A 21,221-nucleotide genomic window follows, 5' to 3' on the forward strand; every position below is an offset into this window, starting at 1 on the left:
TTATTTATTTATTTACTATTTATTTTTTGTTTATTGCAGTAACATTGGTTTATAACATTGTATAAGTTTCAGGTGTACATCATTATACTTCTATTTCTGCATAGATTACATCATGTTCACTACCCAAATACTAATTACAACCCATCACCACACACTTGTGCCAAATTATCCCTTTTGCCTTCCTCCCTCCCCCCTTCCCCTCTGGTAACCACCAATCCAATCTCTGTCTCTATGTGTTTGTTTGTTGCTGTTATTATCTACTACTTAATGAGGGAAATCATACGGTATTTGACCTTCTCCCTCTGACTTATTTCACTTTGCATAATACCCTCAATGTCCATCCATGTTGTCAAAAATGGTTGGATTTCATCATTTCTTATGGCTGAGTAGTATTCCATTGTGTATATATACCACATCTTCTTTATCCATTCGTCCCTTGATGGGCACTTAGGTTGCTTCCAAGTCTTGGCTATTGTGAATAATGCTGCAATGAACTCAGGGGTGCATGTATCTTTACGCATTGGTGTTTTCAAGTTCTTTGGATAAATACCCAGCAGTGGAATAGCTGGATCATATGGTAGTTCTATCCTCGATTTTTTGAGGAATCTCCATACTGTTTTCCATAGTGGCTGCACCAGTTTGCACTCCCACCAGCAGTGTATGAGAGTTCCCTTCTCTCCACATCCTCTCCAACACATGTTGTTTCCTGTCTTGTTAATTATAGCCATTCTGACGGGCGTGAGGTGATATCTCATTGTAGTTTTGATTTGCATTTCCTTGATAGTTAATGATTTTGAACATCTTTTCATGTGTCTGTTGGCCATCTGTATATCTTCTTTGGAGAAATGTCTGTTCAGGTCTTTTGCCCATTTTTTAATTGGGTTGGTAGTTAGTCCTAGCCAGAGCAATCAGGCAAGAAAAAGAAATAAAAGGGATCCAAATTGGAAAGGAAGAAGTGAAACTGTCACTATTTGCAGATGACATGATTTTATATATAGAAAACCCTAAAGAATCCACCAAAAAACTTTTAGAAGTAATAAACGAATACGGTAAAGTTGCAGGATACAAAATCAACATACAAAAATCAGTTGCATTTCTATACACTAACAATGAAGTAGCAGAAAGAGAAATTAAGAATACAATCCCATTTACAATTGCAACAAAAAGAATAAAATACCTAGGAATAAACCTAACCAAAGAGGTGAAAGATCTGTACAGCAAAACCTATAAAACATTCCTGAAAGAAACTGAAGAAGACACAAAGAAATGGAAAGATATTCTGTGCTCTTGGATTGGAAGAATTAACATAGTTAAGATGTCCATACTTCCTAAAGCAATCTATAGATCCAATGCAATCTCTATCAAAGTTCCAACAACATTTTTCACAGAAATAGAACAAAGAATCCTAAAATTTATATGGAACAACAAAAGACCCCAAATAGCTAAAGGAATCCCGAGAAAAAAGAACAAAGCTGGAGGTATCACATTCCCTGATTTCCAAATATACTACAAAGCCATAGTAACCAAAACAGCATAGTACTGGCACAAAAACAGACACACACATCAATGGAATAGAATCGAAAGCCCAGAAATAAACCCACACATCTATGGACAGCTAATCTTCGACAAACGAGCCAAGAACATACAATGGAGAAAAGTAAGTCTCTTCAACAAATGGTGTTGGGAAAACTGGATAACCACATGCAAAAAAATGAAAGTAGACCCTTACCTTACACCATACACAAAAATTAACTCAAAATGGATTAAAGACTTGAATGTAAGACCTGAAACTATGAAACTTCTAGAAGAAAACAAAGGCAGTATGCTCTTCGACATCGGTCTTTGCAACATCTTTTCAAGCACCATGTCTGACAGGGCAAGAGAAACAATAGAAAAAATAAACAAATGGGACTACATTAAACTAAAAAGCTTCTGCACAGCAAAGGAAACCATCAACAAAACGAAGAGACAACCTAACAATTGGGAGAAGATATTTGCAAACCATACATCGGATAAGGGGTTAATCTCCCAAATATATAAGGAACTCATGCATCTCAACAACAAAAAATCTAACAACTATTTTAAATCTTATAATATAACAGTTTCAGCTGTGAGAAATACCATGGCCCAAAGCCTCCTTGCCCACCAGAAAGTTCCTCTATGGCACAAAATGACATCTCAGGCAGTTGTCTGGGAAACACTACCACACAGCCCTGGTCACCACGTGCTGTGAGATCCAGGAAGGAAAAGAGCACACCCAACCCACAGAGGTACAAGTTTTCTCACTGCACTTCCCATTCTCCCGCTCCTTACGAAGCTCTCCCGTAGAAGCATCAGGAAGCCTTCCTTAATTCCCTTCATACCAAATCATTGGCTTGGCCCCCCTACAATAGCACCCAGGGGTCTGGAGAAGACTTTGGAACACCCAACCCCCCAATCCACAGAAGTCCAGACAACTGGCTTGAGTTTTGTTTTGATGACTGCATTCTTGAAATACGTAAGACGAGTGCCCAAGAGGACCTTCATTAAGCAATACACACTAAAAGGAAAAGAACTTCAAAGGGTCTTCAACAGTTGAACTTGCTTCTCCATTGTTTGTTCAAACTCCCTGGGAAGCCTGAATTTTCTTTATTTGGCAAATGAACTGGTTTCCTCCTAGTTTAGATGCTAAGGTTGGAAATTTAAAAAAATTCATTCATTCATTGTTCAACTATAAACATCAACAGAAAAGTGAAGTAAAACCAGGGCATAAAGAACAGTGACTGCTACCATGATGGGCCCACAAGGTGAATGGCTCTATAGTCCTCTTTGTATTTTCTTCTTTACATCTAAAACATTTAGGAAAGTAACAGTTCTAATTTACAAGTGACTATGAATTTTCTGACTATGAAAGAGAGAAGTACACAGTATGATTAAACTCATGGCAAATGTTTTCTATGTTTCCTTCCAGGGCCTCCAAATGCCAGTCGTAACTCATTCACCCTCTCAACCCTCAATTCAGACCCACCTACCTCCCCCTTCCAACCCTAACTCTATCTTTCAACCTCATACAACAGTGTCCTGCTATGCAAACTAAGCTCACTTCTAAGCCAAAGACTTGCAAGGCTCAAGGTATGACCATTTTGAAAATCTTTGCCTATCAGCTTCCTCCTTTACCTTAAATCTCTATTTTCTTTCTTCTTCATCACTAACTGTCTTAAGTCTCAATTTTCCCTAAAGATCTTTGGATTCAAAGCCCTACAGGTGCTCCCAAGACAATCACAAATGGATTACAACTGAATCAGGTTACCAGGGAATCCTGACCACCCTTCCACAGACACAGGAACTCCTCCTGTCACATTTACTGCACAGAAACACCAGGGCAATGAGCAGCCTTCTCTACGCTGGACATTAGATATAAAAGGAGCTATACCACCACAAGAGCTCCAAAATTTCCCTCCGTTCCCAATTCTGGTTTCCTGTGAACAATCAGAAAAGGTGCATATTCAGGGATTCAAATTAAAACAAACAGACTTTCTCTGGTTGCTCCAATAGTATTACAGAAAGGCTCCTCCTACGGTGGTTTTCAAGACATGAGGTAAGTAATTGACAGAAAACATGGCTGCACTGTCCTCATCTCAACAGCCAAGAACCGTGGGCCTAATCTAGCTCCATCCAACATCTAGGGTAACCTTGGCCAAACTCCTCCATATCTCAATTTCCTAATGCTTTCACAGAGAAGGTTCAAAATGCTGTTGTTTCCCAGCAGGAAATCATTAGAAATGTAAATCATTTCTATACACTAAATCATTAGAAATGTAAACTTACGAGTGACAGATGTTATATGAACAGTTTATAAAGTCAATTCTGTACATTTATTTCATAATTAGAAAATTTTCTTAAAGTTTTCTTGCTTTTTTACTTCTTCTATATGTCTATATCTTTATATTAGCATGAAAACAAAACTAGATTCTTCCATTTAATTTCTCTTGTTGAGGTAAGCATTATCTGATGACAGGTTTGAGGATTTTTTGTAACTATGCCTGGCAGAAAATCTACTTTTAAGTGGACATTCAAAAAATGGTGTTTGACTGAATTACTGAGAAGGCAACCACCCCTTGCTTATTTTTTATAACCTGATAACCAATTTCCTTATTTCCTTATAACCAATCTTTCTGGTTATATATCTTTCAGGCTGAGTTCTCAAAGATCATCTACAGATAAATGATAATCACTGGTTTTAATCATTTCTAAAATATGCTGTCTATCTTGTCTCAAGACACTCTTTTTCAGAAGTTGTTATGTAAAGCAAAGAACTTTTCCACTACTGCTTTCCTTAAAAACTGGATTGGTTTTTAGTTACAGCTTCAACCTTAGACTAGTAAATGATGTTAATGCTCGATTCCTATATAGTCTTATTTCACTTAACTGACATAAAAAACTTGAGACAGAAGGATAAAAACATAATTTAACTTATATTCTATCACATAGAGAAGCTATGATCTTCCATTTCTTAAGGGTTTTCTCTCCATGTGGTAATTTATCATAGAACAAAAGAAAAATATACATAAGCAAAATGCGGTAAGCTCACATTTTTGACAGATGATGCTAAAAATTTTTGTAAAAAAGAAATGCTTACCTATAGTACCACTGTTATTTGTAAGATAAAAAGATGAAATCACAATTTTATACTGCCTTACAACCCACAAATATCTAATTAGTTGTCCATACTTCCCATTTTAGAAGTTGGGAATTACTTTCAATTGGATGCCACTCTGAAAACGAAAACAAAAATAGTTTTGTAAGACAGGAAAATCCCCCTTGTTTGATTATGCACCAGGTTGTAGTACTAAAGTGATTCCTGGGGGCTTCGTTCATATGAAAAAAATGACAAACTGTTTAAATTATGTTTGCAGTATTGGGACTTCAAAATATCAATGTTTTTCTACCCTTTAGATTTAGTTCAGACTATACTACAAACTAGAAAGCATAGGGAAAAAATATATACATACATATGTGTGTGTATACATATATGTGTGTGTATACATATATTTATGCATGTGTGTATATATATATTTATGCATGTGTGTGTATATACATATATACATACGTATATATATACGTGTATATATATATATATATATATATGAAAAGAAAAAGTCCTTCTCTATCAATATGCCTCTAAATCCTGAATTTGCTTACCTAATAACCTTCTCAAAATCTCCCTTCTGGTGAATACTTCTAGTATCCTCAAAATGAAGTTGCAGATTCCTAGGCCCAACCTCAGATCTCCTCAATTAGCTTCTTAGAGTGAACCCTGGCCTTTACATTCTTTAACATGAACTTAAGTTATTCTGAAATACCCTAACCCTGCATGCAAATGAGGACAAATAAAGCTCGACAATTATCAAATAATTACTTGCCCTAATCTAGTACATCTATCAAAAGACCTGGAGAGTTGCCATCAACTTGTTTTTTGTTTTTCTGGTAATACACAAATCATTACTTGCTAATAGTTTCACCTCTACCTGACTAATGGGACATAATAGCCACTGCCAAACTAATCTTGAGTACTGGTCTAGCACATCTCCCTCCCCATAAAAAAGTCACCAAAGATCCAAAGCCAGGTGGGATACCCAGTCTTCAGCTAATAGTCAGCAGTCCCAGCCAAGGGCAAGACCAAAAATACTTCCCGAGCCAAATGGGAATTCTTGGCACTAAGGTCCCTCCTTATACGCCCTTTCTGGAGATGTGCATATTAATTGTGTTACAGCAGTATGTTACCTGGACAGGATGTTCATCAAATGAACCCATTATCAGCAGGCAGAGAGCAAGGCGCAAGAAAAATGAGCCATACCAGCAGCAAGTTTTGACAGAAAACAAGGGAAGTACAGAACGCCCTACTGGAACAGATGAAGTACTGAAAGCCAGAATGACAAAACAGAAACTAAATGTGCCTCCTTTACAAATTTAGAGGTCAGAGGGTGAAACCACTGACAAGATTTTAACTGATGAAAGATATGTCATCCTGAATTACTCAAACTGTTTTTGTTAGCTCTCACACCTCTCCATATATAGGGACATATGAGCAAGTGTAAGTGGTGAAGAAAGAGGATGAATGTGTAACAAAAGCCAATACCAAGCTTGATAAATCCTGCAATCATAAATTCTATGGATAATGAAATACTCTGCACCAGAACACCCAGACCTAAGGGAGAAGAATTACATGTACATATCTTTTGTACTCAAAAGGATTAAGTACAAAGATAAACATACCGCCCACTGTATCATAACCTGTTTGAAGACACCAGAAAATTCTACAGCTATCCTTCAAAAGTTCTGAAATAAATAACCAATCCTCCTTAAACCTGAAAAGCACCTCAAATTTCTAGGAGCTAATTTCTTGTTGACTTTAGATGTTGTAGTTTCTATTCTCCTTGTTAAAGGACACTAGATAAGCCTCTCAAGTAGTGATTAACACATTAACTAAAGTGATGCACTGCCAAATCGTCTCCAGCACAGACTCTGAAAATCTGGAAGATAGATTGGAAAGGATTAAGAATTCAATTTCCTACATGAAAGTTGAAGCATTGCTTCTTTTTTGTTCTCCTCTCTGGGACTTTTCCATTGCCCTCCCAAATGTGACAATTTTCAAATATTCACATCTGGAGGCACACATTCTAAGAGGGGAGAAAAGGACCCAATTTTAGGACTTGAGAATATACTTTTATTCTTTAGGCACAGGTTCACCAAATCAGCTAGCAATAATCTTGACCAAATGGGTGACTCAGCCTTGTTGTGGCGAGTTTTTTTTTTAATTTCACACTTAAAATCCTACAAACGTGGAAGCTCCAAGCATTCTACCTAGAACAAAGAAAAAGCCTTGGAATATTCATTTGAAAAGATTTAATAATTTGTATTAAACATATTTTACACTAAAGTACTAGATGGTCTCTAAGGTTCCTTTCAACTCAAATCTTCCTTAGTTCTCTTAGCAACTTTACCAAACTATTCTTAGAGTCTTAGTAATTACACATAGAACCTGAATGAGAAAGAAAATTCGGAAATAAAGTTGTCATCATTAAGCCTAATTAAACAGTACAGACAGGAAGATGGCAGTAGAATGAAGCATTCTGAATTAGGAACGGGGAGAATATAACGAGTAGTTCACAGTCCCATAAATGAAGCACGACATACCACAAAGTCTGGCTGGGGTTTGGGATACTATAGTGGACAATGTTTCTGTTTCTTTGGTGGCAACTGACTTTGGCTTCTATTAATGTGACAAACTATCCACCTGAAGTAACCAACCACCCGCAGGAAAACACGTCAACTAGAGAGTGAATCCTCTAATTCTAGTATGAATTCTCCCTAGCAGTTTTCCTACTTTCTATCCCAAAAAGGAATCCATATACCCAAAGTCACAAAATAGTAAGATATCTCACCCCTATATTGTGACTCGGGCACTTCTGGTCCAAAGAAAAGCCATCGTTTTAACCAAGGTGGGATTTATTGTCTCCATTCAGTAAAGGGCTGTGGCTGTTGGCAAGGCATCCTGCAGGCTGCTGCTCTGACTGTCGCCTCAAGTCACATTGTGATATCACCGTGACGGACCCTTGACAGTCAATGAGTCTTGGACTGAAAAACTGGTATTATCGGGAGCCGGGGGAAGGAAGCCTGAGCGCCCTGCGGAGAGCCTCAGCCCCAGACAGGAGGGTGACAGCGCGGGCAGGCACCTCCCTGGCATAAGCAGAGGTGAGCGAGTCTCGCCGCAAGTTTCTCTTCCTTCTCCTAAATCAGCCTGCCCAGCCCCCCACCCCCACCCCGTCCTCATAGGAAAAGTCACGCCAGCAACTCGCTGAAGGACAGGCGGACAGCTCCTGGCGCACCACCGAAGTTGGGTTTGGCAGGGGCCGCGGCTTAACCCTTCCTGCCTGAGAGCCGCGGCCGACACCGCCTTCCCCGGGGACAGACCCGGCCTGCCAACTTTCCCGCCGCCCCCTCCCCTGCACACAGCAGCCCAAACTTTGCCATTCGCCCACCTGGCGCGCAGCGGAGCGTCGGGTCCGGCCGCAGCCGGCGCCCCCCTACCAGGCAGGCGGTGGCCCTGACCTTCACGCCGGCCCCCGGCCCCGCGCCGGCCGCTGCCCGCCCCCCGAGCCTCCAGCAGCCTCCCCCAGTCCCCTTCCACCGCCCCCAAACCCTCTCGGAAAACTCGCGGTGGGGGCGACCCCGCGTGTCACGACCGCCCACGACCCTCTGGACCCCAGAGAGCCCCGGCCCCGGCGCCTCCGGCTGCCCACTCACCATTGGTGAAGGGCTCCATTTTCCCCCCGCCGCGGCTCCTTACAGCCGGAGCGCCCAAGCTTCCTGCTCCGACAGCTGAAGCGGCCCTGCCGACTGAGCATGCCCAGCGCGGCCGCCGAGGGCTGCGGGGAGGTGCCGCGAGGGGCGGCGCCGCTCCGCCGCTCTGAGGTTCCGCGGCTCCGGGTTTTCGCGACAGCTGCAGAAAGAGCGAAGGAGGCCAGCGGGAACAGCGCCGCGCAGCCCCGGCTGACTCCTGGGGGAGGAGGGGGAGGGGCGGGCTAGAGCTGGGGCGGGCCAGTGGGCGTGGCCTGAGCAAGCCCCGCCCCGGCAGGCGGGTAGGCCGGTCTGTTCTTCCAGGGCCCAGAACAGAGTTCAGTCATTCAGCAAATGTGACGACCTACTGCCTCCGGGCCCGGCGGTTCTTAGGCGCCGGGAACCCGATACTCCGCCGGCAAAACACGGTTATTGCCCCGTGGAGCGGACACTCCAGAGACAGACAATAAACACAGAAGACACATGAGACTGAAATAAATGTCCCGCTGAGCATTAAGTCGGGGTGACGTGATGCAGAGTCAGTGGGTAGCTAATTCGGATAACTTGGTGTAGAGAGGCCTCGCTGGGAGCCGAGATCTGAAGGCAGAGCAGGAGCCTGCGGGCGACGGTCGCTGCCCGGACTGCGAAGCTCGGTTTCCCTGGGGAGGCTGGCTCCGGGGAGCCCACTCTACCAAGGCCCGAGGGAGCAGGAGCTGAGGGATGTCTCTGCAGGGCAGCCCGCCCACAGCACAGTGGTCCCTAGCGGTGGAGGCCTGGAGAGTGAAGAGAGGGCGGGGCCCCCCGCGAGGCCGGGAGCGCCCGCGCTGGTTCGGGGCGCGGCCTCTACATGCAGGCGGATCACAAAACCCGGCGCTGGATCCGCCGGGGACCGCGGGCGCCGCAGGATGTGGGCAGAAGGCCTGCCCCAGCCGACCCTTGAATCAACACCTGCGGCTCCCGGGGGTGCGCCGCTGGGGCCCGCGGCCAGGCGGGGCGGGCTAGGCCCGAGAAACGGAAACTCCCTTAGTCGCCTCCACGCCCCCAGCACTCGCGCCGTTGCCTCCATCCCCGAGCCACCATTGTTTCCAATGTCAAATCCGAGCCGACACGGCGAACCTTCAGGATGGAACAACCTGGGGCCCCCTGAGTCGGGGCCCGCTTCCTCATCCCTTCCTCGGTGTGCGCGTCGCCGCCACGCTCGCAGCGGAGGCCTGGACCCTTCCAGAGCGCTGCCGCCGCCTCCTCTCCCTCCTCCGCGCCCGCAGCCCCGGCCCCCGCAGCGACTTGGCTCCTGCTGCCTCACTGCGCCTGCCAACTGTCACACGCTCCTCTGAGGCTGTCAACAGCAGGGCGTCGGGTGCAAACAAGCCGGCGGCCAGCGTAAACAGCCTGGGCAAACAGGGACGGCCGGGTATTCTTTTGACCGGCACGGGAATTAAACATTAGGTTTCAAAGAAGTGAAATCGAAGTGCAATATTGTATTTTGCAATCTTGTATTTTTTAAATGTCAATTGTATTAAACCACCCACTTCCCACTCCCGCTTTAAAACCTCCAATGAATACCAGTCGCGCGCACACAAAAAGTGAAACTCCTTACCTAACTCTGGGACCTCATCTATTACACGTGCTCACGAAGATTTGCCACAGAGGCCTTCTCGCAGTTACTGGAAGTCACCAAGTTCCATCCAGCATTGTTAACCATTCATTTTGCACGTTCCTTGCGCAAGAACTGTTCCTTCTGGTACTTTGCCTGCTGGTCTCTTCTTGTCATTTAGGTCTCAGCTCAAATGTCACCTCTGCAGAGAGCACTTCTCTGACCACACGACTGAAATTAGCCACAAACGTCTAGTCTATAAAGACTGGGCCTTGCTTTATTTTCTTCACTCATCACTCTTTAAAAAAATGTTTTTGTTTGTTGTTTCATTATTACCAGTCTCCCTCTCAAGAATGCCAGCTCCGTGAAGGCAGTGTCATTGCCTTTTTAAAGGGCTGCCTCCTAATCTCTAGATAAGTATGCAATAAATAATTTTAGAATAAATATGTGAACGGATGCAATGGTATTTAGAGTTCTAGTTCACTTACAGTATTGAAAACTCTTCCAGAGGACCTCTCTATATTGAATGGTGTGTTTGTGATGGGTAAAGAGAAGGTGTCTGTATCATATGATACCTCAAAGCTGCTCTCTCCTCACTGTGTTAAAGATAATCAGAGCCCTTAGGCTACCTGCCCTCCGAGTTCCCCGTCCTCCCCCCCCACACACAAGGGCACTTCATAACCAAAAATAGAAAGTGAACCACAAGGGCTGGTGAATCTGTGTTCAGATATTATAGAGTCTGTGCAGAGCTGGATTTTGTTAAAAGGACCCCACACGTTGTATTGCTTAGATAAAAGTCTCTTCCCTATATTTTAGGTCATGTCATGTTCCTTTGGAGTTATTTTTGCAGCCAAGGCACTTAGTATCAGAGATGTTTAAAACTCCACAGCTTGTCAAATCACCTCACCTCACCTGTAAGCTGGAGTCTGTCATGCTTCTAAGTGTGAAACACGTTACCTTGTGTTTTGTCTTAAATACTTTAATTCAGTGGAGACTTGGGGTAAAAATGCTTCACCATTGCAATGGCAAATATAGGTGGAGCATGATGTCTTTCCAAGATTTCTTTGACAAAGAGATAACTTCTTTATCCTCTCTTTGCCAACCTCTTGCATCCTATCCCTCCCATTCCTACACACACACACACACACACACACACACACACACACAAAGACATTAAGGAACATGTAAAGACTTGTGGTTTTGTATTGAAAGTAAAAAGAGTAAACAAAACCAAAATGGTTAAGAATCCTACCTACCCTCAAAAGAATGATAATGAATTTTGTTTTGTTTTATTCTGGTTTTTCTTTTTTTTTCTTTTTTTGACTACTCTTTTACATTTGTCTCCATCAAGCCTTTTTGAGGGAACACAATTTTACAAATTCACTACTGAAACCCATTGTGTTTCAGTCTTTAACCTCCTCCTATCCTCCCACACAGAACTTCCTCTTTAAGGGCATAATGATACATTAAATGGGCATAATGATACATTAAATTGTTATGAAGTTACTGTTCATTATCAGAGGAGAGAGTGTGACATTATCTACTATACTCATCTACTATTTTGGGGATCCTTGCTGTCTACCACTTAACATTTGAAAACCAAAAATTTGGAGGGTTAATTATAATATATAATAAATAGCATGAAAGGAGAAATATGAGCTCCTTGAATAGCAAACAGCATTTATCTATAAAGCAACAAAGTTGCTAATGGATGAATATAAGAACATTTTTTTTCATCAAAATAAAGCACTTGGTCTGCAAAGGATCAGCTAATCCAAGCCTCAATTTAGCAGATGAGGGAAGAAAGGTCTAGAGAGGTTAGTGGATTTACTCACAGTCTGGTGGCAGACATGAACTGGAACTCAGGTGGTCTGTGTTCTAAACCAGTGCTCTGGAGGTTGCCGTTGCTTCCCTGTTCCCACAGGGAAATTAGGGTGGATGACAATAATCCACAAAAGGGATATGGAGTAAAGAGAAATATAGCTAACTTCAGGCTACTAGAAGGCTATTCCATTAATTATTTCATTGATATTCCAATTTAATTTATTGATATTCCATGTCAACTTTAGGTTTAACATTATTAATCTTTCTAATTATTTTGAAATAAGCAATAAACAATATATTAATTCAGTATACACATTTGAAAATGATATTTGTTCAGCGTTCTTGAATAAATGGAGGATGCTACTTGCTGCCCAGATGACCACCATGAGGTTTTCAGCTACTCCAGACTCTACCCAGCCAGCCTGAGGACCAGAGGGGTCAATATCTCATCACCCCTGTAACCCATTTGCAGCATACATGCTCTGCATCAATTAGTGATGTTTGAAGTTATAATAAATTAAGAAATGTTTAGAGCACTAAGGAAAGCAGAATAAATATCCAAGAGAGTTCTTGCAGAATTTAATCATTAGCAAAAAGATTCAGCTAAATAAACTGAAAGGTTATTAGAAAGGAACAGTTATATAGTAGCTCAAGTACGTTGGACTACAAAAACCAAAATGTTGAATCAAACTTGTTTAAACAATAAGGAAATTTATCATCACACATAGTCCAGAGATAAGGTAGTTTCCAGTCACAGCTCCTCAGCCTTATCAAGAACCCAGCTTCTCACTCTGTCTACTCTGTGAGCAATTTTCCGAAAGACCAAGTGCCATGTGGTCAAAAAGGTGGATGCAACAGGACAGGAAGTGGGAACCCCCCCCTTTTTTTTTTGGTGTCTCTTTCTTAAGAGCAAGGAAACTTTTCTCAGAAATCCCCTGTTAGGATTCTCCTAAGGTTTTATTTGCCAGAACTGTGTTTTGTATATTTCTAAACCAATCACTGGAAATGAAAAGAGGGTTACTGTGAATGTTTTCTTAGACAAAGTAGAGTTAAGAGTGCTGAGTTGAGGATCACTTCCCCTGTTTCATATGGGGGAGGAGGAGGGACTTGAACAAAACCATTTTTCTTATTCAGAAGAGAAAAACGGGGTTAAGCAACTAAAATGTCAGGTAGGCACCTAAAATGTCCACTAAATGTTATAAACACCATATATTTTAATAATATTTTGATATTTTTTAAAAACCCTAAAACACTTGTACAGGAAAAGTAGAGCCCAATTCAGTGTAATTTTTCATATAATTGATGAATATAACAAGGATTATAAACTAAGAAATGATATACTACTAAACTGAATTTTGACCTGAAAGTAACTACTCTTGGACTAACTACTACTACTACTAACTACTCAAAATGGAAAAATAAATCGTAGGCATTTGTATTAGTTTGCTAGGGCTGCTGTAAAAAACTACAACAATCTGAGTGGCTTGAACAACAGAAATTTATTGTTTCATGGCTCTGGAGGCTGGAAGCCCAAGGTCAAGGTGTCAGCAGGGCCGTGCTCCCTCCGAAGGCACCTGGGAAAGATACGTTCCAGGCCTCTCTCCTAGCTTCTGGTAGTTCCTTGGCTTGTGGCAGCATAATTCCAGTTTTCACATGGCATTCTCCCTGTGTGCACGTCTGTGTCCATATTTCCCCTTTTAATAAAGACACTAGGCATATTGGATCAGGAGCTCTCCCTACTCCGGTATGACCTCATCTTAACTAGTTACATCTGCAATGACCCTATTTCCAAATGAAGTGACATTCTGAGGTACTGGGGGTTACAACTTCAACATATGAATTTGAGGGGGGACACAATTCAACTCATCATAATAGCTTTCTAATAGAAATAAGGTGGAAGGTAAGTATCAAGAAAGATTTGACTTTAAAGGATAACATCAAGAAGTGAAAAGACAACTCATAGAATGGGAGAAAATATTTGCAAATCATATACCTCACAAGGGGCTTGTATCTAGAATATAAAAGAACTCTTACAACTTAATAATAAAAGACAATCCAAATGAAAATGGGCAAAGGATCTAAATAGACATTTCTTCAAAGAGTATATACAAATGGCCAATAAACACATGTAAAGATGTTCAGTATCATTAGCCACGAGGGAAATGCAAATCAAAACCACAATGAGATACCACTTCATGATATGGCTAGGCATAGGCATAGGATGGCTAGAATCAAAAAGCCAGATAATATAGATGTTGGCAAAGATGTAAAGAAATTGGAACCTTCATACACTGCTGGTGGGAATATAAAATAGGGCAGCTGTGTTGCAAAACAGTCTAGCAGTTCCTCCAAAGTTTAAACCTAGAGTTGCCATATGATCCAGCAATTCCACTCCCAGGTATATACCCAAATGAACTGAAAATTTATGTCCACACAAAATTTACATGACTGTTCATAGCAGCATTATTCGTAATAGCCAAAAACTGTAAACAACACAAATGTCCGTCCAAGGAGCCAGTTACAGAAGACCGTATATTATATTATTCCATTTACGTGAAATGTCCAGATGAGGCAAATCTATAGAGACAGAAAGTAGATTAGTGGTGGCCTAAGACAGATGGGAATGAGGAATGGGAAGTGACTGCTAATGGGTACAGGATTTCTTGTTGGGGTGATGAAAATGTTCTAAAGTTGACCATATTGACAGGTACACAACTCTGTGAATATACTAAAAACCACTGCCACTGTGACTGGAGCAAGTTGCTTAACCTCCCTGGGTTTCATTTTTCCTTTGTAACCTGAGGACAAATACCCTGTTCTTAGGGTTATTGTAAGGATAAGACGCATTAACACACTGAAAGTGCTTTAAACAGAGACTGGCACAAAATAAGGCTTAAAAATGCATTTCCTGGGGCCGGCCTGGTGGCGTAGCGGTTAAGTGCGCACGCTCTGCTTCGGAGGCCCCTGGGTTCGGATCCCGGGCGCGCACTGACACACCGCTTGTCAATCCATGCTGTGGCAGCGTCCCACATAAAGTGGAGGAAGATGGGCACGGATGTTAGCCCCGGATCTGTCTTCCTCAGCAAAAAGAGGAGGATTGGCAGATGTTAGCTCAGGGCTGATCTTTGTCACACACACACACACAAAAAATGTATTTGCTATTCCTATTAAATGTGAATTGTGACACTTTAATATCATGTAGATTTGCATGCAAAAAAGTTTAGAATCACAAATTATAACGTGAGAGCAAACAAATTTGTATAATGCTGACATATTGCAACCTGATAATTTAAAATAATGATGTCCTAAAGAAACCAAGTTTTTGGTGTTGTGTTGACGTCTAAGCCCTGTATCAGATGAGACCTAACTAGGCCAGGAAGTGGCAGGGATGGTGGAACCTGCTCCAGCCACGAAAGCCAATCATAGTTCTTCTATAAAAGTCAGAAGATATAAAAAATATTTTTAGAAATTATCTCTAGCTGGAATTTTTGATTGACTTGCTCTTTCTAGAGAGATGTTTGTCTTCCTGAAGATACTGATTCAGTTTTCATTTTCCTTTATTTCTTACAGCTATGCTGAAATAGAGCCTGTCTGAGGTTTGTTCCCATAAAACGTGTCCGTCAGGTTTTTGTTTGTTTTTGAGCATGAGAAGGTCCTGTAATATTTATGCGGAAAATTACACTTGACTGTGATTCTTGGCTGACTCTCGGCTGACTCAGATGCTTTTTTCCTCCCTCTGGCTGATGGCTGCCAGCACAGGCTGTCATCAGTCAGCAACATTTGTGGAGTGCCCATGTTGTACAGAGCACCAAAGAGAACTAAAAACAAAACAGGAGCTACAGTTTTGCTTTTAATGCACTTAAAATACATTGGGCCAATCAGGACAAGCAAAATTTCGAAGTAAGCTTGTCTCTGAGTCTCCTAGGTCTCATTTTGTATTTTCTTCCCTCACTTCTGAGTGCTGCTTCATATAGTCAACAAATATTTATCAAATGCCGTCTGTATACAACACCCTTGAGTAAGTGACAGATACTGCCTTCCAGAGCTTCCTACCCAACCAGTACTTTCTAGGCTATTGCCTTCATTCCAGAATCACCCTCCTCCCATCCTCTCTCCCAGCTTCGAGGTCCTTTCTCTCTTTTTAGGGCCCCTTTCTCAGCTAGCTGTAAAGAAATAAGTATTAATTAAAAAACAAAGTTACACTGAAGCATGACTAATGAGTTACAATTTAATATTTTAACTTTTATTAGCTCAAAGGAATGAGTCTAACAGTGGAATTATAGAAGAGAAAGCAACTGGATAAGGAGAGATATATTTTGAAAAAAATCTATGAGGTATTTTTTTAGGTAGCACTTTTTAGATTTGGATTTGCAAGGCCAACACTGCAGGTATTAGATCTTTCTAGGTCCTTAGTGAGATGGAGGAGCCAACAGTTGGTATATTCCCCTTGGTCTTTTTTTTTTTTTTTTTTTTTTTTAAAGATTTTATTTATTTTATTTTTTCCCCCCAAAGCCCCAGTGGATAGTTGTGTGTCGTAGCTGCACATCCTTCTAGTTGCTCCCCTTGGTCTTAAAATCCAAACAGCTAGGCTTCCCAGAGAAGCAGTTATCTGAAAGTAGGAGAATAATGTGCTTTTCCTATCTGGTAATGGCTTTTCTAGAATATAGAACATTGTTTTTAAAACACTGCTTTGATCATTAGTGTCATAACTACTATCTATAGATCAGGAACAACTTAGAACAAGAATAAACAAATACAAATCTTTAAATGTTATCTGGCCTCTCGCATTAACCAACAAATTATTCATTGCTGCCTAAGTCACCCTGATTCAGTCTCTGAGTGTGAGCTGAATCAACTCACCAAGGACATAGGGTCTGACTCCTGTGGGCTCTGTCTGGTTCACATAGATTGTACATAGTTGTTTCAGACCAGACTTTTTCTTCAACCCTTATCAGCTTAAGTCTCTCTACCTGTTTACCCCTTACCAGCTAAAAAGCCCTGTTTGTCCTTCTGAGATTCCTACTTTTAGTCTTTGAGTCTACACCTGGAGGTTTGAGTAGAAAGGAAATAAAATTATACGCCAGCAGCCTTCTGCCATGGAGACAATTGTTGCTCTTTTAGAAAAAGTTCACCCACCCTCATCCCTGCCTTTTTCCATATTTGAGTTTTTGGAGGGTTCTTTCTATCCTTTTTCCAACCCCAACTCAAAATATTAGAATTAAGATAGAATTTCCAAACTTTTTTTTGCTAGAAAACAGTTTTTAAAGGAGAATATAGTTTTAAAACTGAGAAATAATGTCCTTTGTATCTTTTAAGTCTTTTCATAGACAATTTACTCTGCCTACTTTAAGATGAGGTTTGTAATTATAACTGGGGCATTGTTCGGATGACTAGAGGGACATGCCAGGTGGTATTAACATGAGAATTCCCTACAGAAGTATGAACCTAAAGTGTTATATCAAAAGAAAAAAATATAGCATAACTCAACAGAGGGAGATGTGAACTTTGAAGTCTGGGAAATCATGCATGTTAATACTTAAAGATGAGAATTAATGAATCACGTGCTAAGAAAACAAAACCAGTTTCCCAACCTTGTCTGGGAGCGTGTAGAAGATAAGGACTTTCGGGGAAAGGAGAACAAATGAGCAAACGATCTGGAAGTTAGAGTTGCAAAGTAAAGTTTGCAGAAGTGATTAAAACATAGAAATGTTTTTCTTGTTAAAGTCTGCATTTCTCAGACTTTCTAACCCTTTTTCCCCATGAATATTGGAAAATTTTCCAGATTTGAATCCTGAACAAGTGATCTGTCTATCCTGCTAACTTCCTAAATATGATACACTGTTAGGCACCCCACAACCTTATTTATGAGAAATCAATACTACTCAGTCAATAATGCAAAACAATTTCCATCCTAAGGAGCCTCTTATGTAAAAGTGTTAGGCATTTGCATATTGGAAAATAAATTATTATGGCTTCTGGGAATACACTAGACTAGGTACCCTGACTGACCTTCTTGCTAAAAATAACTAAAAATGTACAATAAAATATATTTTTAAATTGTTTTAATGCATTGATGACCTGGAAAGTCAGTAAGGAATACTCGTGGATTGAAAACTAAGTGAAGGCAGGAACTGTGACGGGTAAGCAGAAGGCTGAAGTCAACTTTCACCTTGAGGGCATCTGAAGCTTCAGTTTCTATGTCTTTGAGAGTAGAGGGGACAGATGACAAAGTCCAGGGCCTGCCCAAGCTGGGGAACATAATAGGAAACAAAATATCAGGTATAGTCTGTTTACAATAGTCTCATCTAAAACGAAATGATACAGAAAAAAATCAAACAGGATACAAAAAGATCCATCAGGCAAATGTCAGTCAAAACAATCTAGTGGCAAAGCTGTGTAAATATCTGAGGAAACTGTACTTTACCATAGAAAGTATTACTAGATACAAGAGATTAACATTTGGTACTGACAAGTACAGGATATAGGGGTAAGAAGAAAGTGAATTAATACTTCCTTTCAGGAAAATAATCTGACACTATCTATTAAAATATTAGATTATACAAAATACACATACACTTCAACCCAGCAAATCCACTTCTTTCATAATCCTTTCCACCTTTTCTTCCTTATGATTTGGAGACATGACTTTGATGAGTTTTAGGTTTCAGGAAGCAGACAATATAATGGATGATTGGTTTCAAGTCTGTAAATGTAAAAGTTGTAAACCATTATATGTTGAAACAAAAAATAGTGACACACGGTTAAATGGAAGAAAGAGAGTCAATAATGAATATAACTACAAGGATTTTGCAGAGTAAAAATGTGGCCATTTTAAACAAACTTGTGTTTGGTAGACATTCGTGTTTAAGTGGAAAACTAGCTCCGTGACTTTTTGGAGTTCCCCCTTGTAGTTTGGGATAGAATAAACCCCTCCTCTACTCAAAAAAACAAAAACAAAAATAAAAAAAACCCCAAGAACTTCCCTCAGAAAATCAGAATCTCTTGTAGTGGTTCTTGGCCAGGCTTGCTTCTCTGGAACCTCAAATAGACCCAATGACACAGCAAGAAATGAAAGGCAGAAGTAAGCACAGGAGGTAGGACAAGAAATTCCTATCACAGTGGTAAACTGGACTCCTGAGGGCTGAAGCACCTGTTCTCCCCCACACAGAGCCTAAAAGGGAGTAAGCCATTAGTTCTGGGCTCCCCTGATCTGGAAGATTTCTCATACTGAGTGGGCTGCAGAGATCACAAAATTCCCCCCAGGGCCTCTGTGGGGAATCAGGGAGGCACGGAGAAGTGTCTGCTCATTCCATCATCTATTCATAATCTTGTATACAACTTTTTCACAACCTTTTTGTTCATTTGGGGTAAAAGAAAGTAAAAGTAACTTTAGCCCAGTCTTGGTATTGGGAGTCTGGCATCCACCATAAAAGTTTTGAAATATCACACTAATAAGTACAATACATTTCTTTTTCAAAAACTTTTTATTCAGTAAAACATTATTGGCACAGTAATTCTCATGTTTATTCTCATCAAATTATAAAATTGCTACTTTCTGGACTCAATTCTTAAGAATCTGGGAAATTACAAATATATTTAAATAAGGAACTAAAAGGAAGAGAATTAAAAACTTGGAAATTTATGATAGACAAGTTACTACCCAAAAGAAAGAACTTTGCTTATTTATGGAAATGATGGCACAGTGCTACGGAAACTCACATATTTTATTGCTTTGCTTAATTTACATATTATCTTGGTGGAAAAAAATAGTATTCTTTACTCTTTCAGCTTCCTTATATTAAAGTACAAATAATTCTAGAGGGATATCACGTAGGTGTTATACAGACCTTGGTAGGATCACGACCAGGTCAAATCTAGAGTCAAAGATGCTTCAAGGATTCCAAGAAAAGATCTGAAAACAAACTTAACAAAATGTGTATTGGGTCATGCCCCTGTTCCATCCTAAGGGTATCCTGTCCCTGACAATGGCACCAGAGAAAGCTCTATGAACCTTCACGACATCACTCCAAAATGGGTCGGGTAACCAGACATCCCCAGCTTCCCTTAATAATCCAGATATGTCAGTTATCTGTGGATTGATTCCAATCTTCCCGGAACTCATTTGTACTTTTATACTGATTCATATGTGGGATCATGAATTTTTAAAATTTACTACCTGTATTTAGAGTGGTGTCGTCTTTATTTATTCCAAATACCTTATTCGCACAATTGAAAGAAGCATCTAGAAAAGCACTTCAGAGATCAAAAGCTTCCCTTAAAGTATGAAGAAATGCTAAAAGTGGGTTACAAAATATGATGATGCATTTAAATATTTACATTAAACCGTGATTTAACCCAAAATATACCCAATACGATCTAATTCTGCAACTTTCAAAAGATTTATTAAAAATGCAATAGTGTGTGAATTGAAGTGGTGTGGTATCACCTTTCTCTCCTGTACCTCCGTGACTGCAGATTTGACTTCATTTGGAGATGACCTCAAAAGGCTTTCCTTGAAGCTCTTTATGAATGTGAGGGTCAAGCCAAGAGGCCCTCCTGGCTTCCTTGACAAACTCGGACATCTAGTTTCTAACAATCTGAGGTTTGGTGACAAAGCCCTTGTTTTCCTAATACTTATGCTTCATAATTTGTATCAGATTTTCCATAAATGGTAGAAATTAAATAAACTATTCAGGCTGAGTTGAAGGGGGAGAGTGAGGAGACAGAAGGATGCAAAGGAAAGATAGATTTTTTTATGGTTTGGCTATTTTTCCTCGGAGGTAAAACTGGTGGGGCAAACTCCAGGATACTAAGCAAGGTTACAAAAGCATCAAAGAAGCAAGATAGTGGCATAATGTGAGGCAATGTAGATAGTCTGTGCTGCAGCTAAACTATTACAGCTATATCTATATATCTATATATCTATATCTCCACTATTTAGAGGAAGTTTACTTTTAAATAGGCTATTGAACTGCCCTTCCCCCTCCCCCAGCATCAGACATCTGTCAGCTAGAGATAGCTGAGAGCAGGCAGCTGGGCAGGCCGATTTCTTGAGGCTTCTTACTGGTTAGACGAAATATCTAGAACTCTGACTTGAGCTTTGCAGACTTCATGCAGACATAGCCCACATCTCTTTCTATTAACCATTTAAATACTAGCCAGTAGCCAAGTCCTCAAAGTGGGAAGATTTTTCTCCAGCCACTTTATATTTTTGGATATATTTTCCACAACAATTTGAAAAACATCCAGATGTGATCCTTGGGCCTTAAGAAAATCAAAGAAAAGTTTCACCTGAAAAAGAAGCAAGAAAAGAATTGCTGACACGGTTCATAAAACACTTTCTCTTCTAAAGCGTTTCAAAACAGCTTGCAAATTGTACAAACACAGGTGCAAGTATTTCTCTGCCAACCTCTAAAAGCTTATTTTCTTCTTCTCTTTTTTTGGATAACTATTATTTCACTTTATCTTCAAACAATAGATAAGT

At 40.7% G+C, this 21,221-nt stretch overlaps 2 protein-coding genes across 2 annotated transcripts in view; both read right to left on the minus strand.

Annotated features, from left to right (window-relative positions):
- LNPEP (leucyl and cystinyl aminopeptidase) overlaps positions 1 to 8,394 on the minus strand; it is a 93,731-nt gene extending 85,337 nt beyond the window's left edge. The window contains exon 1 of the mRNA XM_004420347.3: positions 8,287 to 8,394. Coding sequence (XP_004420404.1) covers positions 8,287 to 8,305 — 19 coding nt within the window. The 5' untranslated portion in view covers positions 8,306 to 8,394. The remainder of the gene's footprint in view (positions 1 to 8,286) is intronic.
- Positions 8,395 to 17,784: 9,390 nt separating this feature from the next.
- Positions 17,785 to 21,221, minus strand: part of ERAP2 (endoplasmic reticulum aminopeptidase 2) — a 49,519-nt gene continuing 46,082 nt past the window's right edge. The window contains exons 19-20 of the mRNA XM_087430005.1: positions 18,312 to 21,028; positions 17,785 to 17,985 (exon numbers count right to left, since the gene is read on the minus strand). Coding sequence (XP_087286131.1) covers positions 20,885 to 21,028 — 144 coding nt within the window. The 3' untranslated portion in view covers positions 17,785 to 17,985; positions 18,312 to 20,884. The remainder of the gene's footprint in view (positions 17,986 to 18,311; positions 21,029 to 21,221) is intronic.

Source organism: Ceratotherium simum, chromosome 4 (assembly GCF_057802395.1).
Source record: "Ceratotherium simum simum isolate JZ-2026a chromosome 4, ASM5780239v1, whole genome shotgun sequence".
In the NCBI taxonomy this organism is placed as follows: Eukaryota; Metazoa; Chordata; class Mammalia; order Perissodactyla; family Rhinocerotidae; genus Ceratotherium; species Ceratotherium simum.